General features: G+C 44.3%; 1 protein-coding gene and 1 pseudogene across 12 annotated transcripts in view; both read left to right on the top strand.

Annotated features, from left to right (window-relative positions):
- Window positions 1–25,906, top strand: part of CAMK1D (calcium/calmodulin dependent protein kinase ID) — a 489,400-nt gene that overhangs the window by 86,106 nt on the left and 377,388 nt on the right. For 2 of the 12 annotated variants that reach the window (XM_063610162.1, XM_063610161.1), the window contains exon 1: window positions 12,838–13,659. The exons of 6 other annotated variants lie outside the window; for them this stretch is intronic. In XM_063610162.1, the coding sequence (XP_063466232.1) occupies window positions 13,550–13,659 (110 nt within the window). In that variant the 5' untranslated portion in view covers window positions 12,838–13,549. Of the gene's footprint in view, window positions 1–12,837; window positions 13,660–25,906 lie in introns of those variants that run through there. 4 more of the 12 variants (XR_010113808.1, XM_063610163.1, XM_063610160.1 and 1 more) reach the window with 3 other exon arrangements.
- On the top strand, window positions 20,999–21,139 carry LOC129492435 (uncharacterized; annotated as a pseudogene).

The following is a 25,906-nucleotide window of genomic DNA, read 5'->3' as shown; positions in this document are numbered from 1 at the left end:
TGGTTTTCTTACCTCACCTGCTCAGCATCTCATTTCCATCAATTGCTGTTCCCTGCTTGTTTTGGAAGGGCCTCCTGTAGATGCTCCCCTTTGTGCAACAGGCTGGAGTTCCTGTTACCTCCAGGTAACACCAATGGGCGTCCCGTGACCTGCTCACCCCCTCCACTCCCAAGCAGCCTGTCTGTTGGCAGCTCTGAGTCAGAAGCTGAGACCTGCTCTGTACCCAGCAGGTTGGAGGATGGCTTAGTGGTCATCTCCAGGGTTTTCTACTGCTTTCCACTCTCCTAGCCTGGCAGGATTCCAACAAGACCTCTTTTGTTTGCATTTTTTAACAGATGAGGGATGTAGGTCACCTGTGGCTGGGGGTATTTTCAAAGGTGACAGGGAATGCAGTTTTAGAACTCAGCGGTGAGCTCTTTGAATGCTGGTCCAAACCCTTCTCATTGTCCTGTATTCGTGCTGCCTCCTGGCCACCATAAGTCAGTGCTAAATGCACGAGTGGGTCCTTCCTTGCATGTTCCTTTACAGAGTAGGTTAAGAAGGGATCAGATGCTAGAGCTTGCTGAGGCTCCATCCTTGTCTGTAGATGAGCAGAATGGGGTGGTGGGGACAGTTGGGACTGTGTCTTAGGCTGTCCGGCTCTGAGCTGTGATTGCATGCAGGTGAACAGCCTGAGAGGGCTATACCTGTGTGCTACACAGCTCAGGAAGGAAGGCTTGCTTCTAGGGGTGGGAGACTGAGTGTTGATGGCTGTCCGGGCCCTCGCTTCATCTGTGACTCAAGCCTGTCCTTGGCCTGCAAGCCACTCTGGTTCCTTGTTCTTCCTCTTTTAAGTACACGCCTCGCATGTGCCCAGGGGTTTGCTCTGGTTCCCTGGGCCAGCCTGGGCATCCTGTTGATAGAGTCGAGTCTGCTGTGGACCTAAGGGTTTGTGGAGTGCCTCCCCCTCCCAGTCACTGGAAGGCACACGGCCCTTCTCAGGGACATCCCTCAGCCTCGCTGGATGAAGGCTTGTCCAAGGAGAGTGAAGAGCAGTGACCCTCGAAGGAAATAGAGGAAGCTGGTCAGAGGCATTCTGGGTTTTATTAAGGCTTGCTGACTTTGTTTTTTGAAAGAAAGGACACCTTTTGACTTCTGTGGGGTTTATGTTCACTGGTGGCGAGGAGGTGATATTAAGCCTTTGGGGGCAGAGGTTCCCCTACCTGGTGGGATGCCTGACATTCTGATCTCATAAGCTCGGATGCTGTAGTTAGCCCATCTCAGCCCTTATGGAGGAAGCTGTCTCGGCAGCAGAGCCCCATGGGGGCATCTGTGTGGGCATGCTGGCATGAGGACTTGATACAGCATCCCTGAGACCAACGGGTGATCGCAGTGGGACAGGATCTATGGTATTTTTAGAGCTTAGTTGATCAGTCACAATACACTTATTAAGTGCCCATGCGTTGGTCCCCAAGACCACCCCCAGGTTTGATGATTCACTCCACAGACTCACAGTTCTCAGCCTATGGTCATAGTCATGGCTAAGATTTATCACAGCGAAAGGACACAGAGTAAAATTAGCACAGGGAGAAGCACCAAGGGCAGGGCGCAGGTCAGGTGGGCACAGATTTCCCGGCATTCTCTTCCTGGGGGGGTGGGCACACAGGGCAAGCTTAGTTCAATCAGCAAGCAGTGGTGGCGACACATGTGAAATGGCATCTACCAGGAAAGCTTGCTAGACTCAGCACCAGATTTTTTTTTCTTAAACAGACTTTATCTATCTATCTATCTATCTATCTATCTATCTATCTGTCTGTCTGTCTGTCTGTCTGTCTGTCTGTCTATCTATCTATCTATCTATCTATCTATCTATCTATCTATCTATCTATCTAATCTAATCTATCTATACAGAGTCTCGCTTTGTCACCCAGGCTGGAGTTCAGCGGCATGATCTCGGCTTACTGCAACCTCCGCCTCCTGGGTTCAAGAGATTCTCCTGCATCAGTTTCCCAAGTAGCTGGGATTACCGGCGTCTGCTACCACGCCCGGCTAATTTTTTGTATTTTCTTAGTGGAGATGGGGTTTCACCATGTTGGCCAGGCTGGTCTCAAACTCCCATCCTTAGGTTATCCACCCTCCTTGACCTCCCAGACTGCTGGGATTACAGGCGTGAGCCACCGCGCCCAGGCCAGACTTAAGTTTTTAAAGCATTTTTAGGTTCATAGCAAAACCGAATGGAAGATACGGAGATTTCCTATATACTCGCTGCCCCACACACATGCACAGGCTCTCCTACTATCAACATCTCCCAGCAGAGCGGGGCATTTGGTTACAGCTGATGAACCCACAGTGACACGTCACAATTGCCCTGAGTGCATAGTTTACATTAGGGCTCACTCTTGGTGTTGCACATTCTATGGATTTGGACAAATAGCTAATGACACGGATCCACCATGATCATATCATACAGAGTAGTTTCACTGCCCTAAAAATTCTCCCTCTTCTGCATATTTTCCTCTCCCTGTCTCCAACCCCTGGCAATCACTGACTATTTTCCTGCCTCCGTATTTTGCCTTTTCTGGAGTGTCATGTACTTGGAATCCTGCAGTATATATTCACATCAGCTTCTCGTTAGGGTTCTTACTGAGAGCTGGTCACATAGGTGCCTGCTGCCTAGCACAGACCCAAATTCCAGAAGCTCAGAAGGAAAGCGGATGTTCAGCAAAAACCACTTTGCTTGCATAAACTGTTTAGGTGCAGTGAATTGCTCTTTAGTTAGGATGGTGGGAACCCTCCTGGAATCCAGGTTCTCAGGTGCCAGCCAAGGGCCAACCTCGTGAGGGGGCCTTTTGAAGCACATGCTCTTTTCTGCACACCCCACGATGGACCAGGCTTAGCAAAGCACAATTCAGGTGCCTGAAGTCATGGGTCCTTCACCCTGAGCTTGGGACCTTTTCCTTTTGTCTTTGGCTGCTGCATCGCTGACCTCCTTGGAGAAGGACCACATGTTAAGCTGCTCTTGTTGTCTTTTTTCCATCTCTGAGATTTTGCTTCCCCTGTCGTGATGGAATTATACATGTGGCTTTTGTCCCGCTGAATTGGGAAGATGAAAAAGGTATAATCCCCCATGACATTCATTCAGTTTCTTTCTTAAGATTCTAAGAAAACCCTGTTTTTGAAGCACTGGGTATTCTATCAGTTGAAATTCCTGGGCATGTCTTTCTTTAAAAAAATTTTTTTTGAGGTCACATTCTTGTCTTTACTGGGGCCATTTTTACGTGTTGTTTCACTGGTTTGGGAATGAAATATTTTAATGAAGTTCGCAATGACTGCTGACCTCTTACCCAGGAGTGGTGGCTGCACATTTTTGCTGTTGCGCTAGGAATGGCTTGAGACTTAGAATTCTCACCATGACTTTTGAAGGTTGAGACATTGCGGTAGAGATGCAATAAATTATTTCTCCTTAGAGGAAGCTTTTGTTTTTCTTCCCTGCCTTGCTCCATTCTATCACAGAGTTAATGGTCTTGATTTTGGTGAAATAACAATAACAGCAAACCTGCCTTTGGACGTTAAATACAAACTGCATCCTTGGACAGCACCGTGTTACTTTAATTTTTTAAGAAAGACTTAATATTTCTAATTGATTTTTTTTGCTTTCTGTGGAATTTTCCCCAAACCTCAGCTTTCTGGTGCAGGCTCTTTCCTGTTTCTTCCCCTACTGTTTATTAAAATAGAGTCATATGCCCGTCACGTGTGGGAGACTGTCGCCAGTGTAGGACAGACGTCAGGCACTATTGTCTGTGTCTACCAGGGCCTATTATCCCAAGTTCCATTGCGCAGGCTGTCTGAGGACTTTGCCTTGTGTACCACAGACTAACATTATTTTTCTTCTTCATAACTCATATTCGAAGTCATTCTTGACAGGTGCTTTCTGTGGGTGAAAAGGCTGTGTACGTCTCAGAGCTCTGAGTGGTTGTTTGTTGTGGTTTAATATTTATCAAAAGCTCCCATCTATGGGGGCACTTATTGACTGAAGGCCAGACAGGGAGAGCCACGTGTTTTTCAAAATTACTCTGTGTGTGTATATGTCCCTTTATTTTTTTCGGGGAGCATTATCGCTGTTAAATGGGCGTGACTGAAAGGATATGCATGTTATTGTTTGCCTGCGTTTTAGGGCTTGGCTGTGATAACAGCTGTGGGATTTGCTCTCACCAGTCTTCCTCCCTGCTGTAGGTAGTGTCGTCAGTGTGCACATCGGTGAAGGGTCCCGGTTGCAGAGCCACACTGCTGAATGCTTTGCAGTTGAATTCACTGTCCCAGGAATCCTGAGAGAGGGATCGAGGACTTACTTGTTTGTTCTGCTGTGTCTTTGATATAAGACGAATCTGAGGAGATTTTGTTTTTCTAAATAAAATGGGAAAGACGTTAGTGGCCTAGAGTTTTCATATTAGTCCATTTTCACGCTGCTGATGAAGACATAGCGGAGACTGGGTAATTTATAAAGAAAAAGAGGTTTAATGGACTCACAGTTCCACGTGGCTGGGGAGGCCTCACAATCATGGCGGAAGGCAAAAGGCACATCTTACATGGCGGCAGACAAGAGAGAGAATGAGAACCAGGTGAAAAGGGAAACCCCTTATCAAACCATCAGATCTCGTGAGAGACTACTCACTACCACGAGAACAGTATGGGGGAAGCCACGCTGTGATTCAGTGAACTCCCACTGGGTCCCTCCCATAACATGTGGGAATTATGGGAACTGTAATTCAAGGTGAGATTTGGGTGGGGACACAGCCAAACCATATCACTTGTCTTACTTTCTAGCAGCAGATTTTCTAAGTCAGAGAAAGGCAGATATGGGTTTGGCCTGGGATTCATTTCCTTGAAACTCCTCATAAAAGTCTTACTTGCATTATGTCATAATTATGAAACAGTAGGTCTTTTTCCTGCCATTCCTACTATATGTTAGTCTTTTTGGATTTTTTTTTTTTTTTTTGAGTTGGAGTCTCCCTCTGTCACCCAGGCTGGAATGCAGTGGCATGATCTTGGCTCACTACAGCTTCTGCCTTCCGGAGGCAGGAGGCAATTATCCTGCCTCAGCCTCCTGAGTAGCTGGGACTACAGGTGGACGCCACCACACCTGGCTAATTTTTGTACTTTTAGTAGAGATGGGGTTTTGCCATGTTGGCCAGGCTGGTGTTGAACTCCTGACCTCAGGTGATCCACCCCCCTCGGCCTCCCAAAGTGCTGGGATTACAGGTGTGAGCCACTGTGCCCGGCCAGATATCTATTTTTTTGTTTAATTTGGTGTGACAGAAGTTGAACTCAATGGCACACTTTAAATAAATGCAGTTTATTGCGGATAAATTATACCTCAATAAAGTATATGAGATACGGTGTATGCTAGGTGCAGTGCTCAGGCCTTGGGAAACACACAGGTGATAAAACATGGTTCCTGTCCTGTAGGCTTCATAATCGAAAATGATCTGTATATATGATGGGATGCAGGAAATGCTACCTGAATATACAGCATCTTGGCATACTGAATATTTCAGGCTAAAGGAAATGGAGGAAACTGCAGAAGCAGGAAGGTCACTCTCTAATCTTCTCTAATCCTTTTCCCCTAAAGTGGGCCAAAAAGGATTCTCTGGCCTGCCTGAAAGTCGGTCATAAGACCCTCATTCCAGTGGGGTTCTGCCCTGTTCCCAGAGGCCGAGAAGAATTTGAAAAAGCAGGCCTTGCTAAGTTTCTCCTCGTTTATTACCATTAAATGATACCCTTTCGTCCTCCAATCATACTTCAGCATGACTGTCCATAAAAATAGACAGTTTTTCCTGGGTTGTTTGGGCTTCATTTCTGAATGTCACATATGGCTTACATTAATTTTTGTTTTCTTTCGGAGACAGAGTCTCACACTCTGTCACCCGGGCTGGAGTGCAGTGGTGCGACCTTGGCTCACTGCAGCCTCCATCTGCTGGGCTGAAGTGATCCTCCTGCCTCAGCCTCCTAGGTAGTTGGGACTACAGGCTTATGCCACAGGCCTGGCTCATTTTTGTGTTTTTTTAGAGATGGGTTTTCACCATCTTGCCCAGGCTGGTCTTGAACTCCTAGGTTCGAGTGATCCACCCACTTTGGCCTTCCAAAGTACTGGGATTATAGGTGTGAGCCACTGCACTTGGCCTTTAAATAAATTTTTAACGTGTTTCTTTTGTTAAAAAAAAAAAAGTCCTCACACCTGTAATCCCAGCACTTTCGGAGGCTGAGGCAGATGGATCACTGGAGGCCGGGAGTTCGAGACCAGCCTGGCCAACATGGTGAAACCCTGTCTCTACTTAAAAAAAAAAATTATCTGGGTGTGGTGGCACATGCCTGTAATCCCAGCTACTTGGGAGGTCAAGGAACAAGAATTGCTTCAACCCAGGAGGTGGAGACTGCAGTGAGCCGAGATTGTGCCACTGCACTTCAGCCTGGGCAACAGAATGAGACTCTGTCTCAAAAAAAAAAAAAAAAAAAAAGTAAAAAGCCAAACTCTTCCCCCCACCCCCAAGGCTAAACTTACCTTTTCTTTTTATATTCTATTCCATACTCAAAGATGACAACTAAAGCCCCCAGATGAACTGAGAAGCACTTGATTATCATCAGTTTCAGTCAAATCTCTAGGACACAGAATGGATTGGAAGTTGTATAAAATAAATTTTCTTGCACAAAAATGTGGGGAAAAAAGGAAATGTGTACTTTATTTTTCAAGTTATAAAAGAGAATCTCTTTGATGGTATAAAATGCAGCAGTAATAATTCTTCAAGTCTTATTAAAGAATTCAAATGGACCAAAACTCAATAAAATGTTAACTCTAGGCTCAAGGACCTATGAAGGTAGTCTTTCTTAATAACTTGTTTTTCTTAAAACTTTGAGGCCGGGCACGGCGGCTCACACCTGTAATCCCAGCACTTTGGGAGGCCAAGGTGGGTGGATCACAAGTTCCGGAGATGGAGACCATCCTGGCTAACATGGTGAAACCTCGTCTCTGCTAAAAATACAAAAAATTAGCCAGACGTGGTGGCAGATGCCTGTAGTCCCAGCTACTCGGGAGGCTGAGGCAGGAGAATGGCATGAACCTGGGAGGCAGAGCTTGCTGTGAGCCGAGATTTCGCCACTGCACTCCAGCCTGGGCGACAGAGCTAGACTGTGTCTCAAAAACAAATAAACAAAAAAACTTGGATTTTTCTTAGACGTTATATGGAAATGGAATTTTATTCTGTGAATGTTTTATTTCAGATAGACTTGCAAAGCCCTTCTATACATAGGCACTGTTTTTAGATTTTTTGTCACCCCAAACCTCAAAAATGCATCTCAGCTTAAAAGACTTTCTAGACTTTTCCTGAGTCCAAAGTCATCCTGCTGATGTCACGCTTTAGGTTCTGAAAGGTTTTATGTGGAAGGTTTTTTTCTTCTTTCCTAAGAAGGAAAGGATCAGAAAGGAACTTGTAACTATTGTTGAGCATTTTAGGAAAAGTGAACACCGACTTCATCCGTTTCATTTGTAAGGAGAAGCAGGTTAGATGTGGGTATATTTGGAAAAGTCCAAAATTTAACCATGACAGGAGACAGCAGTGTGATGGCAAATTTCAGGCCAAAGTCTGGTATTTCTTTGCTTTCTTCCCATTTTATCTTCTCATTTCTTTTACTTTTCTACTTCTCTTCTCTCACTATTTCCTTGCTTTCTAATGATTCCCTTCAATTTTGAGCCATTTTCTTTATTCCGTCTACATATGAACTCACAGCAGTAGTGAAAACACTGAGCTCTCAGAAATATATTTATCCGTAGATCTAAGGACTCTGGAAAACAGATTCAAAGACGTGAAGCCTCAGTAGTGAAAGTGACTTGAGTAGGAAAGATGTTTATGTGCAGCAGATCTTCTCGGGGTTTGCCTATTTGTAAAATGTGTTCAGTATTCATGGAACTGATATGATGGGTGGGTGCTCACTCTACACCAGGCACCATGGTCAAACAGAGAGGGCTAACCTATGTTGCCTCCATTCTGAGAATCTCTGCGATGACACAGGAGGGGACAGAAACAAGGATAGAAGCTTGTAGTTGCAATGTAGTGTCGTGATGACCTTTACGAAGGCAGGAACCATGTGTTGTGCTCATATAGTCGTGTTACAGGAAAGGGGTCCTGATCCAGACCCCAAGAGAGGGTTCTTGGATCTCACACAAGAAAGAATTCAGGGCAGGTTTATAAAGTGAAAGCAAGTTTCTTTGGAAAGTAAAGGAATAAAAGAATAGCTATTCCGTAGAGCAGCCCCGAGGACTGCTGGTTTCCTATTTTATTTTTATTTTTATTTTTTATTTTTGAGACGGAGTCTGGCTCTTTTGCCCAGGCTGGAGTAAAGTGGAGTGATCCTGGCTCACTGCAGCCTCCGCTCCCCGGGTTCAAGCGATTCTCCTGCCTCAGCCTCCTGAGTAGCTGGGATTATAGGCGCCCACCACCACGCTCGGCTAATTTTTGTATTTTCAGTAGATACGGAGTTTCACCATGTTGGCCAGGCTGGTCTCGAACTCTTGACCTTAGGTGATCTAGCCACCTTGGCCTCCCAAAGTTCTGGGATTATAGGCATGAGCCACTGCGCCCAGCCTGGTTTCCTATTTTTATGGTTCTTTCTGAATGATATGCTAAACAAGGGACGGATTATTCATACCTCCCCTTTTTAGACAATATAGGGTAACTTCCTGTCGTTACCATGGCATTTGTAAACGGTCATGGCGCTGGCAGGAGTGTAGCAGTGAGGACAACCAGAGGTCACTGTCATTGCCATCTTGGTTTTGGTGGGTTTTGGCCGGCCAGCTTCTTTACTGCAACCTGGTTTATCAGCAAGGTCTTTATGACCTGTGTTTTGTGCCGGTCTCCTATCTCATTCTGTGACTTGGAATGCCTTAACCATCTGGGAATGCAGCCCAGTAGGTCTCTTCCTTATTTTACCCAGCTCCTATTCAAGACGGAGTTGCCCTGGTTCACATGCCTCTGACAGTCAGGCATAAGAACCATCATGGAAACCTCCGTTTCCTTGGCCTCTGAGGCTTTGAGGGAGGAGTATATGCAGATGTCTATGAAAAGAGTCAAACTCTGTAAAATATTTAAGGAGGTTTCTTCTGAGCCAAATATGAATGACCAAGGCCTGTGACACAGCCCCAGGATGTCCTGTGAACATGTGCCCAAGGTGGTTGGGGTGCAGCTTGGTTTTATACATTTTAGAGGGACAGAAGTTAGAGGCAGACATCAATCAATATTGTATTTAAGGTGAACCTTGCTTTGGTCTAGAAAGCCAGAACAACTTGAAGCAGGGATTTCCAAAATCTTTGAATGCAGGTGCATTCAAGGAAAGGGATTTTGGAATAGATTTTGAATACAGGTGCATTCAAAGATTTTCTGATTAGCAATTGGTTGAAAGAGTTAAGTTATTATCTAAAGATGTGGAATCCATAGAAAGGAATGTCTGAGTTGAGATAAGGGGTTGTGGAGACCAGGGTTTTTATTATGCAGATGAAGCCTCCAGGTAACAGGCTTCAGAGAGATTAGACAGTAAAGGTGCCAGACTCTTAGTTAAATCTCTCCTGGAACAGGAAAGGGTGTGGAAAGGGGATGGGATTCGCTACAGAATGTAGATTTTCCCCACAAGAGACAGCTTTGAAGGGTCATTTCAAAATATGTCAAAGAAATGTATGTTGGGGTAAAATACTTTGATTTCTTTCAGGGCCTGCTATCTGTCACATGATGCTATACTAGAGACAGGCTGGAATTTGGTATCTTATTGCTACAAAGCATCTGTTTTCTCAGTCTTAAGATTTCTGTTTGAATGTTAATGCATGCTGGCCAGTCGTGCCTGAATTCCAAAGGGAGGAGGGTAGAATGAGGAGTGTCTGATCCTGCCTTCCCAACATGCCCTGCACTAGTCTTTCAGGTTAACTTTGGAATCCCCTTGGCCAAGAGGAAGGTCCTCCATTCAGTCAGTTGGGGGGGTGGTTAGAATTTTATGTTTGGTTTACACTGATTAGAGTTCATGTGAGAGTTCTGAAATGAAACCTTACCTTGGAGAATGAGTAGAATTTAGTCAGACGCAGCTTTGGTTCTGCCATTTTGTTTTGGCTTCCCTTCGCATGAAGACAGGCCATTGTCCCGTTTGCTCTCGTTCCTTGGCTGGTTTCAATGTCAGCGTCGCCTGTTACAGACTGGGCGGAAGAGTAGACAGACTTTTCTCTGGGTATTCAAAACATCGCCATCAAGTACTGCTAACGTGCGTTTTTAGACTGGAAACTTTCCCAAGGCCGTTTTCCCCACCCACTGACTTGCCTTTAACCATGATCATCATTGCTTTTATATTGTCTGTAAGAATAAAAAGAAAAAGTTCTTTTAATGTAAAAGTCATAAACCATGCCCTGACAACTGCAGAGAATTATATTGCTCAGTTGTTTTTATTGTCAGTATGACTTTTAATTGTCTTCCTTATCTTTGTGCCTGACTGTTGTTTGCTGGCTGAAGTTAACTGTGTTTTGAAAGTCAGTTCAGAGGTGAATGAATGGTGAGGTCATAATAGCAGATATAGACATGTTGTTGGCGTTTTTTTTGTGAATGTCAAATGCTAATTTTAACCGTAACAAATTTTGAAAAAGAATGAAAAGTTCCCAGCGAGGGAAGTAAAGGTATTGTGTGTGAGAGGCGCCTGTTATTTGCGGATAGTACTGTTCATTTCTTTTGCAGATATGAAATGTAGTCTCTTTGCCTCAATTATTAGTTCATCCTTCAGCCTGCTAGTGTTACAGAAAAGGGGTCATGATCCAGGCCCCAAGAGATGGTTCTTGGGTCTCGTGCAAGAAAGAATTCAGGGCAAGTCCACAGAGTACAGTGAAAGCAAGTTTATTAAGAAAGTAAAGGAATCAAGAATGGCTAATCTATAGACAGAGCAGCCCCGAGGGCTGCTGGTTTCCCACTTTTATGGTTATTTCTTGATGATATGCTAAACAAGAGGTGAATTATTCATGCCTCCCCTTTTTAGACCATGTAGGGTAACTTCCTGACGTGGCCTTGGCATTTGTAAACTGTCATGGCGCTGATAGGAGTGTAGCAGCGAGGACAACAAGAGGTCACTCTCATCGCCGTCCGGGTTTTGGCTGCTTCTTTACCGCAACCTGTTTTATCAACAAGGTCTTTATGACCTGTATCTTTTGCCGACCTTCTGTCTCATCCTGTGACTTAGCATGCCTTAACTGTCTGGGAATGCAGCTCAGTAGGTCTTAGCCTCATTTTACCCAGCCCCTACTCAAGATGGAGTTGGTCTGGTTCCAATGCCTCTGACACTAATATCTGAGGAAGCTCAGACGTTTTTAAAGTATAGATAGTAGCCATGATATAAATCCTTTCTCTTTTTGCAGTTGGAGACTTTACAGCAAGCTCTATGCCAGTGATTCCCAAGCCCTTTGGAGTTAGAACTCTTTGTCCTTGTTGTTCTGGTTTGAGTCTGCCCTTCCTTCCCTGCTATCAGATACTGTGTGTGTGCTATATCTTAGTTGGATGTTCACTACCTTTGAGAATTCTTTAACCTTTTCTGAGAATTACATGAGATACCTTAAATTGGACTAAATGTAGGGAAGGGATTTTGGAATAGAACTAGGGAATGTCCCAACTGGCAGCTTCCCCAATTCATCCTAAGACATTTCACCATGTCTAGGATGGGTTGTTTAAGACAACGTCTCCTTTTCTGGGATCTTCGAAACTCAGTGTTTGGGTCTAAGTTTTTTCCACTGTGTCTCTCTTTCTCTGTCTTTTTTTACTGAATATATTCTTCTGTAGAATGGTCTGTATCTCATGTTAGTTTCAGAAGGCACCACTTTCAAGAAGTGATTAAATTATAAAGGTTAGTTCAAAGTCATTATCAATACTGGAGAAGTTAGCAAAGGTATTGGAAGGCCAACTACAATTTATTTCCCATGTCACTCTTTCTGCAGAAACTCACCTAGAGTCCTTAAAGGGAATAACTGGTAACTTTCTGATATATCATGATGAGAGGCCTCTGCTGGCCACTGGGCAGCCTTCAGATAGTTTTTTCCTTTTTTAAAATGTTTAAATTTTTAGGGCTAGGTATGGTGGCTCATGCCTGTAATCCCAGCACTTTGGGAAGCTGAGACGGAAAGATTGCTTGAGGCCAAGAGTTTGAGAACAGCCTGGGCTAAATAGAAAGACCTGGTCTCTACAAAAAATTAAGAAATTAGCTGAGTGTAGTTGTGTGCACCTGGGGTCCCAGCTACTCAAAAGAGTGAAGTGGGAGGATTGCTTGAGCCTGAGAGGTTGCGACTGAAGTAAGCCAAGATTGTGCCACTGCATTCCAGCCTTGGTGATAGAGTGAGATCCTATTAAAAAAAAAAATTAATTTTTAAGTTAATTTTGTAGCTCACTGTAGTCTTGAACTCTTGGGCTCAAGCGATCCTCCTGCCTCAGCCTCTTGAGTAACGAGGACTACAGGTATGTATCACCATGCTTGGCTAATTTTCTTTTTTACTTATTTTTATTATTATTATTTTTTGAGATAGAGTTTCGCTCTTGTTGCCCAGGCTGGAGTGCAGTGGCACAATCTCGGCTCACTGAAACCTCTGCCTTTGGATTCAAGTGATTGTCCTGCCTCAGCCTCCCAAGTAGTTGGGATTACAGGTGCGTGTCACTACACCTGGCTAATTTTTTTTCTATTTTTAGTAGAGACAGGATTTCACCCTGTTGGGCAGGCTAGTCTCGAACTCATGACCTTAAGTGATCCTCCTGCCTTGGCCTCCCAAAGTGTTGGGATTACAGGTGTGAGCCACCACGCCTGAACTTTTTTACTTATTTTTATTTTTTGTATGTTTGTTTTTACTTATTTTTATTTTTTTTGTTTCTCTATATTGCCCAGGCTGATCTTGAACTCCTGACCTCAAGTGATCCTCCTGCCTCAGCCTCCCAAAGTGCTGAGATTACAGGTATGGGCCACCATGCCCGGCCCACAGAGTTCTCTGGAGAAGAAACTGTAGAGCTGTCTGGATTCTTGCCTAGGTTTGTTGAGAGATACTATGGACTTCTTGCCTACGTCTGTTTGGAGAAGAGAGTCAAGCAGTACTTGAGTGATTTGAATTTTTGTTGAGAAAAACAAAGTGAAAAAAATTTTTTTGACATCAGATATGTTGTTTTAGCCTCTGTGGCAGATTTTTTCTCTTTTACTTTTTGTTTTTATCCTTTTGTACTGTTTTTAAAGACAGGAATGAGAAGAAATTATCCCCGGACCATTCCTCCCAGTGAAAAACATGAAATGTGATTGTCTGGAAATGGAGTGTGATCACAGGGGCATGTATGGCTGAGTCATCCAAAATGCTGACTGTCGTGTAGGGTTCCGTGGTTTTGGTGGGTTTCTTAACTTCTCTGTGCCCTGGTTGCTTCATCAATATGATGGAGATAATAATATCATCGGATGTTGTGATTTACTGGGGCCATTCTCGTAAACACTCAGAATAGTCCCTGGTACACAGCAAGCCGTTTGTGATTGTTATTGTATGATTCTATCCAGATTCTATTACGTCATGTTACTATGTTATGAAAGATTCCAGTTCCTTGGTGCACTGATGTGGTCTTTGAGAACAAATGTTACCTGGGCCAATGTTACGTGAGTAGTTGGCCATTAAGATCAGAGAAGTAAGCCAACCTAGCAAGTTACTCTTGCGCTGAAGTGTGGCTTGTCTGCCATCCTCATTGGGAGTGCGTAGAACCTCCCCAAGCTGAGTGGGCAGGGTCCGTGTGGCTGTCCGAAGGGCCCCGTCGTCTTATGTAGCTGCTCCCGTGTTGAGAGTACAGCACGTTGAAAACAGCCTTGGCAGGAACCATGCTTGCTGTTAACAAGCTCGTCCACTAACCAGCTGTGTATACCCTGGGTCAGGCCAGCTGTTTATATGTTACAGCTCACTCCATTAAAAAAAAAAAAGTGAAGATATTTGCTAAGAGAGTAGATCTCAAGTGCCGTCATCACACGCACACAAGCGGTGATGATGGCAGGTGATAGGCATGTTAATTACCTTGATCTTGGTGATCATGTTACGATGTATACATATATCAAAACATCATGTTACGATGTATACATGTATCAAAACATCATGTTGTATACCCTAAATATATACCATTTTTGTCAGTCATACCTCAATAAAGCTTAAAAAAAGACACATGTTGGCCGGGCGTGGTGGCCCACACCTATAATTCTTTGGGAGGCCTAGGTAGGTGGATCACTGGAGGTCAGGAATTTGAGACTAGCCTGGCCAACATGGCGAAACCCTACCTCTACTAAAAATATAAAAATTATCTGGGCATGGTGGCAGGCGCCTGTAATCCCAGCTAATTGGGAGGCTGAGGTGGGAGAATCGCTTGACTTGGGAGGCAGAGGTTGCAGTGAGCCGAGATTACACCACTGTACTCCAGCCTGGGTGACAGAGCGAGACTCCGTCTCAAAAAAAAGACACATGTATGTAAAAAAAGTAAATTGGAGACATCTTGACGTTACACCCATATTAACAGTAGTGTGAATCTCTGTTCCTTCACCCAAGGAAGGAAAGAAGGAAGGAAGGGAGGGAGGGTGGGGAGAGAGAGAAAGAAGGAAGGAGGGAAGGAAAAAGGGAAAGAAGGAAGGAAGGAAGGAGAAGGAAGTTTCCTTGTGTAATTAAAATAGCATTATCACAACTAATACAACTAATACTACTTTCTTAATATCCTCTAATATCCAGTTTATATTCCAGTTTCCCCAGTTACAGCTGGGTTATATACTGAGTTTACAGCTCCACAGTCACTTCATGTGGGGAATGAGGAGGTGGAACTAACTACATGAGCTCTCAGGTTTATATAAGCATGAAAGTTTTATGTTTAATACCATTAGGAAGTGCCGTTGTGATTTTGTTAATTTCTTGTTCTTAAAGAAGGATTGAAGCTTTGGAGACATAAACATGGCTCTCTAGCAAGGTGCAATGGAAATCTGGAAGTTATGTGGTTAAGAGAATAAATAGGGATGGGTTAGTGGTGTCTCTAGCTGTGCTTGGCTTGTAGATTGGGCAGATCATGCATGGACAGTGGTTTGATGACTTGTGTACTGGCCAGAGAGAAGGAGACCGTGTCCTGGTCTGAGGCCCAGCAGGTTTGGGGTCTTGTATTTTCTAGTCTCCATAAATGTTCCTAATGCCATTTCGAGTTACAGTGAGGACTTGGACAGCCCTTTGCATTTAGTTTTGTTTGTTATTTGAGACTCTGGTGTTTTCTTCAAGGAGGCTAAATGCTGGGTCTATTGGGTTACCTGTCTAAGGAAACTTCCATTGTTCCAGAATAAAAAAAGAATGAAAAGTCATGCTTTGACTGCCTGGTGGCTATCAGGTGCTGCTGGCTCCAGAGGTTAGAGCCAACTGGCATGTCCTGAGCCTCATGCAGGCTCCCACTGTGAGAACTAGCTTTAAAGACCTCCCACCCAGACCTGCTCGCCATGTAAGAGGCGCGGTGCTGAGTGTGTCTGCCATGGGCTAGGGAGTGAGGAGAACCATTCTTTCCCACATGAGCTCTGAACCAATTGAGAAGTAGGGCTGAGGGGCCAGGCAGATGGAGATCAAAATGTTAAATTCATTCCTGATAAAAGTTCCATTGGAGGACTGGGGCATGTTTTAATAAAGGACTTCCTCACTCTTAACCTCAGAAGCAGTCCGCCTAGCGCCCTGCAGGCTCCGCCCCTAGCCCAGAGGAGAGATGTAGTCTGTGGGCTTCCAGCGGGTTCCCAAGAGAAAGGAGGGAGAAGGAGCTGGGCTGGTGCCCTCCATCTCCTCCTGGCCAGCTAGGTAAGTCCATTCTCTTGCCTTGGGAGGAGGAAGAGGTAGGAGGGCCTGGGGGAGATTCCACTGTGGACATTGGGAACCTGCTCCCTCTTCACTCTTGCCTTCTTCTTGGGACTTGGTATCCCCAGGGACCCAGTGCCCTGGCCCCACTTGACGATTTCCACCCCAGGGCAGCTCTTTTCCTGTCTCAGCTTCACAGACTGATTTATTTAGAGGGGGTGAGAGAAATGAGGTAAATTCTGATAATAGTGGCACTTAATAAATATTGTCATTCATATACATGATACACATTTCTTGAACTGGTAAATCTTTTAAAGAATTTATTTTGCAATTTCTCTCAAACTCTGAATATTTGTGGAGTAAATGAATATACCAATCCTTTGTTGCGTTGGGAGGCAGAGACTTGAGCATGGTTGTGTGTTTGTGTGTGTGTGTGTTGGAGAGTGGGTCAGAGAGGAAGTGGGGCAGGGAGCTAAGGCTTCTGGAAGATGCCCTGGGGGATGCCCATATTCTGAGTGTCCTGGGGGCTACTCTGGCCGATGGGCCTTCGACCCCTGGGGTCCCGGGAAGCACAGCAACAGAGACATTGGGGATCTGAAGCAGCACATGTGCTGGGAGCCGCCTCCTTTTCCAAGTGGCCAACAGTTCCTTCACTGAGGGAGAGGAACCATCCAGGTTCAGAGGCAAAGCCCACTTGAGAGGGAAGGAGGAGAGGCTCTTGGAGCAGGCGAGTCAGGTGGGTGGTGTTTGCGGATCCCTTTGCAAGCCTGTTTTCACACTGTTTTCAGGTGTGTTCTGAGAGCAGCTATGAAACCCAACAATGACCTTTGTTCACATTAATGGAGCAGATGATTGCATTGCATTTTTTGGGTTCTTAAAAAAATGGTAATATGTATTATTGTAAACTGAATTTACAATATTTATACAATTATTGATACTGATTTCTATTGTATGAATATACAATGTCCAGTTTTTCTCACGTCTAGCCCCTTTCTTCCTTTCGTTTACAAGGAAATCATAAGGAAATTTCTCAGAATGTTATGTGGACTGAATAAATATTTATACATTATAAATAATTGTATGAATATACAATATTGTATACAATACAGTACAGTTATTTATAATGTATAAATATACATTTATTTCTATATGTATTTGTATGTATAAATATGCATTATGTTCCATATATTAATACACATTATAGTAATATGTATTAATGTAAGTTTGACCATTTTGACTGTTTTTTTTTTTTTTGAGACTGAGTCTCGCTCTGTCGCCCAGGCTGGAGTGCAGTGGTGCAATCTCGGCTCACTGCAACCTCCGCCTCCTGGGTTCAAACAATTCTCCTGCCTCAGCCTCCCGAGTAGTTGGGATTACAGGTATGCACCACTATGCCTGGCTAATTTTTGTAGTTTTAGTAGAGACAGGGTTTCACCATATCGGTCAGGATGGTCTTGATCTCCTGACCTCAGGTGATCCACCCGCCTCGGCCTCTCAAAGTGCTGGAATTACAGGTGTGAGCCACTGCGCCTGGCTCATTTTGACTGTTTTTCAGTGTACAGTTCAGTGGCATGAAGTATATTCACATTGTTGTGCAACCATCGCCACCATCCATCTCCAGAACTTTTTCATCTTCCCAAACAGAAACTTTGCCCTCATTCAACAGCAACTCCTCATCTTCTCTCCTCCCAGTCTACGGCCGGCCCCATTCTACTTTCTCCCTCTATGAATTGGACTACTCTAGGGGCCTTGTTGAAGTGGATTCGTCAATATTTGCCTTTTTATGACTGGCTTATTTCACTCAGTCCTCAAGACCCATCCAGTTTGAAGCATAGGTCATCAGACACTTTTCTTCTTCTTCTTCTTTTTTTTTTTTTTTTTTGAGATGGAGTTTCGCTCTGTCACCCAAGCTGGAGTGCAGTGGTGCAATCTTGGCTCACTGCAAGCTCTGCCTCCCGGATTCAAGCGATTCTCCTGCCTCAGCCTCCCGAGTAGCTGGGATTACAGGTGCCCGCCACCACGCCCGGCTAATTTTTGTATTTTTAGTAGAGATGGGGTTTCACTCTGTTGGCCAGGCTGGTCTTGAACTCCTGACCTCATGATCTGCCTGCCTCGGCCGTCCAAAGTGCTACGATTACATGTATGAGCCACTGCTCCTGGCCAGAATTTTCTTCCTTTTTAAGGCCGAATAATATTCCATTGTATGGCTAGACTGTATTTCGCTTACCCATTCATCTGTCCATGGACTCTCTGGGTAACCTGTTGGTTATTGTGAATCATGCTGCTGGGAATATTGGTGTATGAATATGTTGCATTACATTTTTAAAAGGAAACTTTTGTTGAAATATAATACAGGCATTGCATTTTTGGCAACCACAACACACTTCTGACTTACATGGACTTACCTGAACTGCTGGTTATCCAAAACCCCTAAAGTTTTAAATGTAACAACTATGATACATTTTTATCATGGAGCCTTGCCTGTTTTGTTCTGAGTTGTTAATTTTTGTGCACAATCTTGTGAGATCCAGCTCATTATATCAGCCTGTCAAGATTCTGAGTTTGGTTTAATTTTGGGTTGTCCACAAACATGATGATCACATCCTCTCTCTCTGTACAAGTCACCAATAAAAATGCTGAAGAGGAAGGGGCCAGCAGCAGAGCTCTGTGGGGGCTGTTGAAACCCTCCCGCTGGTTGGGTCTTGCTGTGCAGTTGTTTATCGGTCTAGTTTTTCTTGCTCCTAGCTCCTGTCTTCATTTCATTTATAAGGAAATTTCTCGCTATATTATGTGGACAGTAGGTTGCCATTATTTTTTTGAATATAATTTTTGTTTGTTTGTTTGTTTTTGAGATGGAGTCTTGCTGTGTCACCCAGGCTGGAGTGCAGTGATGCGATTTCAGCTCACTGCAACCTCCGCCTCCTGGGTTCAAGCGATTCCTCTGCCTCAGCCTCCTGAGTAGCTAGGACTACAGGCGCGTGCCACCACACCTGGCTAATTTTTTGTATTTTTAGTAGAGACAGGGCTTTACTGTGTTAGCCAAGATGGTCTCAATCTCCTGACCTTGTGATCCATCTGCCTCATCCTCCCAAAGTGCTGGGATTACAGGTGTGAGCCACCACTCTCAGCTGAATTTTAATTTTTTTTTAGAGACAAGGTCTTACTTTGTCACCTGGGTGAAGAGTGCCGTGGCACAGCATAGCTCAATGCAGCCTCAAATTCCTGGGCTCAAGCGATTCTCCTGCCTCAGCCTCCCGAGTAGCTGGGACTATAAGTGTGCACTGCCATGCCTGGCAAATTTTTAAATTTTTTGTAGAGATGGAGTCTCGCTGTGTTCCCCACGCTGGTCTTGAAATCCTGGACTCAAGTGATCCTCTTGCCTCAGCCCCTAAAAGTGCTGGGATTACAGGTGTGAGCCTCTGTGCCTGTGCTATGTTGCCATTCATCTAATAATCTGCAAACCACTGGAGAATGGAACTAAGCCAGATTGGCTGTCGGCGCTCAGGTTTTTTAGTAGGTAAAATTTTAGGTGAATGACAGTTAGCTGTTCTGCATTCTCATTGCCAGGTTATAATGCAAGCAAGTTTCATACCAAATTCACATAAGACCCCTTATTTAGGAAATGTGTGAGCAGGCTGGCCGGCCGGCCGAGTACAGTCTGGATGGTGGTTCTGTCATCAGGAGTCCCTGCTCTGTGCCTTCCTACGTGCTCTGAGTGCCACTTTGGATGAAAGCTTCCCTCGAGGCAGATTTTCCAGTATTCCAAAACCAGGATTCTCTTACCCTAGGAGAAGCCTCAGGCAGCCAGAAATTTCCCAAACCGATGGCTGGACCTTTTTGGGAATCTCAGATAAGGATAGAGAGTCTTGCTCTGTTGCTTGGGCTGGAGTGCAGTAACATGACCAGGGCTCACTGCAGCTTTGACCTCCCGGGCGCAAGCGATCCTCCTGCCTCAGCGTCTCAAGTAGCTGAGACTACAGGTTTGCACCACCACACCCAGCTAATTTTTGTATTTTTTTTTAGAGACGGGGGTTTTGCCATGTTGCCCAGCCTGGTGTCAAACTACTAGGCTCAAGCACTTCGCCCGCCTTGGCCTTCCAAAGTGTTGGGATTACAGGCGTGAGCCACTGTGTCCAGCCTGGTAATCACGGTTCTGACTGTTGTCACCTTAGATTAGTTTTGCCTGCTTTTAAATTCCATATAAATGGAATTGCACTTATGTTTTATGACACTGATTCATGTTGTTGCATGTAAAAGTTGTTCATTTTTTCCCCATTGCTTTGTAATTCCATCATATAAAGTTTAGGTTCCTTTCTGTAGTTGATGGACATTTGGTTGTTTCCAGTTTGGGACAGTATGAAGAAAACAGCTGAAAACATTCTTGCCCATGTCTTTGGTAGATGGAGTATGAGTTATTGATTAGGGTAACCGACTGTCCTTAGAATTGACATTTACAGCAACCAGCACATGGAGAATATCATGTTGTCCGTGCCACATGATTTTAAAGTAAACTGGAGGTGTTATACAAAACCATATTAAACAAAGGAGTGAATTCAGTCTTGTATGACTTGTATTTAGCCAGTCCGTGCCAGTAGGAAAGCAGATCATTGCTTTGGTGCACCCCGCCCGTAATAAATGTTCTAAGTCAGAAGGTCAATTTCCTGAAATCTGAGATTCTCGTGTGAAAGTATATTGTTTCCTCATGCCTTCTCCAGAAGCTTGGGTGGGAAAGAACCCTTTATCGCTTCTGCAAATAGGCACCATTTTCTCATTGTAGATTCTCACTGTGAAAAAGTCATGAATTACTAAAAACTCTGAGAATATAAACTAGGTTTGGGGATCCCCTGAATTGGAATGAATAAAGTTTTAAAATATTCATTTATGTTTTATTTCCATGTCGTTGTGTGTCTTGTGATGAGAAAAATATTTGCTGCTGATTTAGAATTCCTGAATGCTCTTATAAAAATTTAATTCTACCCATATTAACTAGGCTTTCAAGTCTTTTTGAGAGGGGCTGTTTTCTTCCAATAGGCTGCTAGAGGGGAAACCTGTTAGCCTAAGAGAATTGTTGGATGCAAGTTTAATAGGGAAGGTGAACTCAGACCACCACTGGGGGATGCCGCATTGATTTAAATTTTAAAAGAGCCTGTGTTTTATGAAAGTAAAGAAATAGGTTAACAGTCCCCGTGACAAGAATGGAAAACATTCTCAGGACCTATACCACACATATACATTTAAAGTATCACTCAGCCTGGGCACCATGGTGAGGGCCTGTCTCTACAAAATTTAAATCTTAGCCAGGCATGGCGGCACGTGCCTGTGGTCCCAGGTTGAGGTGGGAGGATCACTTGAGCCCAGGAGGTCAAGGCTGCAGTGAGCTGAGATTGTACCACTGCACTCCAGCCTGGGTGACAGAGTGAGACTCTGTCTCAAAAAAAAAAAAAACAAAAAACAAACAAACAAAAAACACTACCTCTTTCCTCTTTGTAGCACCTAACAGTATTTTTAAACAACCCTATAGGAGGGGCATCTGGTGCCATGAACTAACATTACAGATCCATTTACCTTTTGACCCAGCAGTCCTATTTCTGGGAATCTTTACTGCAGATACACCCGCATACGTGATGAAATGACATTTGCTCACAATTATCATTAAAGCTTTGTAACACCGGAGTGTTGGAAGCCACCAAGTGGCTATCAGTCAATAAGGGACTGGTTAAAGGGATGATGGTGTATATCTACATTGGAATGCTATGCAGCTGTTAAAGAGAATGATAAAAATCTGTATTTCTGGCCAGGCATGGTGGCTCACGCCTGTAATCCCAGCACTGTAGGAAGCCGAGGTGGGCAGATCACTTGAGGTCGGGAGTTCGAGACCAGCCTGACCAACATGGTGAAAGCCCGTCTATATTAATAACACAAAAATTAGCTGGGAGTGGTGGCGCACGCCTGTAATCCCAGCTACTCAGGAGGCTGAGGCAGGAGAATCGCTTGAACCCAGAGGGTGGAAGTCGCAGTGAGCCGAGATTGAGCCACTGCACTCCATGCCTGGGTGACAGAGCAAGACTCTGTCTCAAAAAAAAAAAAAAAAAAAAAAGTGTGTGTTTTGATAGGGAAGATTTCCAGGTACATTACCAAGTACGAAACGCAAGGTGAAAAACAGTGCATGGAGTATGCTGCCCTTTGTATAAAAAAGCTGGGCTGCTGGGCGCAGTGGCTCACACCTGTAATTCCAGCACATTGGGAGGCCGAGACGGGTGGATCCTGAGGTCAAGAGATTGAGACCATCCTGGCCAATGTGGTGAAACCCCGTCTCTACTAAAAATACAAAAATTAGCTGGGCATGGTGGTGCGTGCCTGTAGTCCCAGCTACTTGGGAGGCTGAGGCAGAAGAATTGCTTGAACCCAGGAGGTGGAGGTTGCAGTGAGCTGAGATCGTGCCACTGCACTCCAGCCTGGGCAACAGAGCGAGACTCCGTCTCAAAGAAAAAAAAAAAAAAGGAAGATGGACATATGAACATATGTATGTGAATTTACTTATATTTTCATCAAGAAACACTAGAAGGATAAACAAGTTATAATAAAATGCTCTTCTGTCTGAGGCACAGGGGAAGGGAGTGATTGGGAATAGGTGTCGGAATGCCTCCTTTGCATGGGTCTTTTGATGGATTGTGTTGACCTTTGAATCATGTAGAAAAAGCAAGTCAGCAACCAGCAAAAGCGAATCAGCCAGGGAATGCCTTTGACTTTTAACGAGACCAAGAGCGGGTGGTGGAGAGCAAAGGTGGCTAACTGCATTTCTTAGATCAGAAGCAAAGTCAGTGCATTCCTTCATTCATTCAATCAGTCAGCAAATGCATACTGAGCCTCTCCCATGCACCGTCTGCTGTTTCACATGCTGAGGATACAGCTGTCAGTGGAAGCGTTAAGGTCCAAGCTTTACTGGAGCTGGTATTCTTTTTTTTTTTTTTTTTTTGAGACAGAGTCTTGCTCTGTCACCCAGGCTGGAGTGCAGTGGCGCGATCTCGGCTCACTGCAAGCCCTGCCTCCCGGGTTCACGACATTTTCCTTCCTCAGCTGGGACTACAGGTGCCTGCCACCACACCCGGCTAATTTTTTGTATTTTTAGTAGAGATGGGGTTTCACCGTGTTAGCCAGGACGGTCTCGATCTCCTGACCTTGTGATCTGCCCACCTCAGCCTCCCAAAGTGCTGGGATTACAGATGTGAGCCACCGCGCCCGGCCGAAGCTGGCATTCTTGAGGGGGCAAACACATGACAAAAAGGTGATTAGTGAGGAAGAGAAGGCTCATGTGGCAGGACCTAGAGAGGAAGCCGAGAGGAGTCCTTGCTGAGGCCAGAGTCCTGTTCATTGCTGATACATATTCCTATGTGTCCATCATGCATTTGCAAACAGTATTTTTTAAATTTTATTTTTAAAGACAGGGTCTTGCACTGTCACCCAGGCTGGAGTGCAGTAGCACGATCATACCTCACTACAGTCTCTACCTCCTGGCCTTAAGTGATCCTCCCACCTCAGCCTTCCAAGTAGCTGGAAGTAAAGGTGTGTGTTGTCATGCCCAACTAATTTTATTGTTATTATTAATATTTTTTTGTAGAAATGAGGTCTCACTGTGTTGTTGCCCAGCTGGTCTCTTGTTCAAGGCCTCAAGCGATCCTCCTGCCTCGGCCTCCTAAAGTGTCAGGATTACAGGTGTGAGTCACTGCGCCTGGCCCTATGAACGGTATTTGCACCTAGGATAATAAAGTGGTGTGAAATCTTACACTTAATCTTTTGCTGCAGAGTCAGGATTACATTTTATCATCATATCATTATCACTTCAGATAAGTTTCTTTTCTCTCTTCTCTTCTATTCCCTTTTCTTTTCTTTCTTTTTTTTGAGATGAAATCTCGCTCTGTTGCCCAGGCTGGAGTGCAGTGGTGTGAGCTCGGCTTACTGCAACCTCTGTCTCCTGGGTTCAAGTGATTCTCCTGCTTCAGCCTCCTGAGTAGCTGGGATTACAGGGATGTGCCACCATGTGTGGTTAATTTTTGTATTTTTAGTAGAGACGGGGTTTCGCCATGTTGGCCAGGCTGGTCTCAAACTCCTGACCTCAGGTGATCCACCTGCCTCGGCCTCCCAAAGTGTTGAGATTACAGGCATGAGCCACGGTGCCCGGCCAGGATTACATTTTATCATAATATAAGTATCACTTCAGATAAGTTTCAAATAAAGGAAAAAAACCACGTTATGGCAGGTGACTGTGCCCCAGTCCACTACTATGTTGGTGGGAAACTAGAATTTAGTTGAATAAATAAAAAGTGGATTTGACCATGATAGTTTGCTTTCACAACAGTCAGGTTATTCTGGGGTTAATGTTATCTAAATGATTTGTGACTGTAACCATAGATTATTAGGTGATGAGACATTACTGTGACGAGTCTGTTTTTTTTTCTATTCAGTAGCTTAAAAAAATTCCTCTTTACTGTGATATATTAGCTACAGAAAATTGAAAAAACCCCATGCATACACTCAGATAAATCACATAGCCCTCATATTCCATGTGTCTTCATGACAGTCATCGTCTGAGAATCCCAGGGTGATAGCTCCACAGTAGATAATGTAGATATTTGAAACATATTTCTCTTGTGTTTATTTATATTTTCCTTGTCTTTTTATTGGCAGAGTTATCTGTCATAGTTTCTGAATTCGATGAAAGATTAATGTGGTTATTTTTAAAATTTTTACGATGAAATGATTAGTTTGCAAGAGAGATTTTTCTCTGTCTCTTTGGGTTCAGTGAAATGTTGGTGAAACTTGAGAAATAATGAGGAACATAGATCAAAGCCATGGGGAAAGGCAGTGTATTGCTTCCAGCATCTCTAGGTCTGCAACAGCAAGAGTTAAGTTTTGCTCAGAGAATGAAGGAAAAATAACACAGACTGGGCAGCCAGATTTGCGAGTCTGGGCTTTTCCTGACAACCAGTGCAGACTATAGCTCCATCTGACATGGAACCAGCGTATTCACAAGCATCGCTAGATCTGCGATCTAGTTATGAAAACACCAGAAATCAGCTTTGTTTTCAGGGTGAAAAAAATGCAAAGTCATACAAATTCTTATTTCCTAATCATGATAAACTCCACTCTACTGTACATTAAGGAAAAGCTCCAGGAGTCACAGACATCCTCTGTCATTCTAGGAAATGCACAAAAAGGTGGTAATGAAAGCTTGTTGTTGTATTTCCTATTTCTCTATTCTTTTTTTTTTTTTTTGAAGAGATGGGGTTCCACTTGCTTGCCCAGTCTGGAGTGCAGTGGTGTGATCATACCTCCCTGCAGCCTTGAACTCCTGGGCTCAAGTGATCCTCCTGCCTCAGCCTCACAAGTAGTTGGGACTACAGGTGTGCACTGCCATGCCCAGCTTATTTTATTTTATTTATTTATTTTTTTGAAACAGAGTCTTGTACTGTCACCCTGGCTGGAATGCAATAGTGCGATCTCAGCTCACTGCATCCTCCTCTGCCCGGGTTCAAGCGATTCTCCTGCCTCAGCCTTCTGAGTAGCTAGGACTACAGGCGCCTGCCACCATGCCTGGCCAATTTTTTGTAGTTTTAGTAGAGATGGGGTCTCACTTTGTTGGCCAGGCTGGTCTTGAACTCCTGACCTCATGATCCACCCACCTCAGCTTCCCAAAGTGCTGGGATTACAGGTGTGAGCCACTGTGCCCAACCCTATTTTATTTTTAATTTTTGTAGAGATGGAATTTTGCTATGTTGCCTAGGCTCGTCTTGAACTCCTGACTTCAAGTAATCCTCCCACCTCAGCCTCCCAAAGTGCTGGGATTACAGGTGTGAGCCAGCACTCCTGGCCTCCCAATTCTTAATTGCTTAAAAGGGTTGGACTCTCTTTGAGAACTAGCTGATTCAGAGCTTTGTCAGATATGTCCTCTTAGAATCTCAGGGTGGACTTGGGAGGATGTGATCTTTGTTTCCTAGTAGATAAAGGAAAAAAGGTAGGTAGTAACTGTAGAAGGACCTCCACTCTGCCTCCTCGATT

The sequence above is a fragment of the Symphalangus syndactylus genome, chromosome 10, assembly GCF_028878055.3.
Source record: "Symphalangus syndactylus isolate Jambi chromosome 10, NHGRI_mSymSyn1-v2.1_pri, whole genome shotgun sequence".
Classification (NCBI taxonomy): domain Eukaryota; kingdom Metazoa; phylum Chordata; class Mammalia; order Primates; family Hylobatidae; genus Symphalangus; species Symphalangus syndactylus.
Note: the sequence above shows the minus strand (reverse complement) of the source record. Positions and strands in the feature narration are given on the sequence as shown.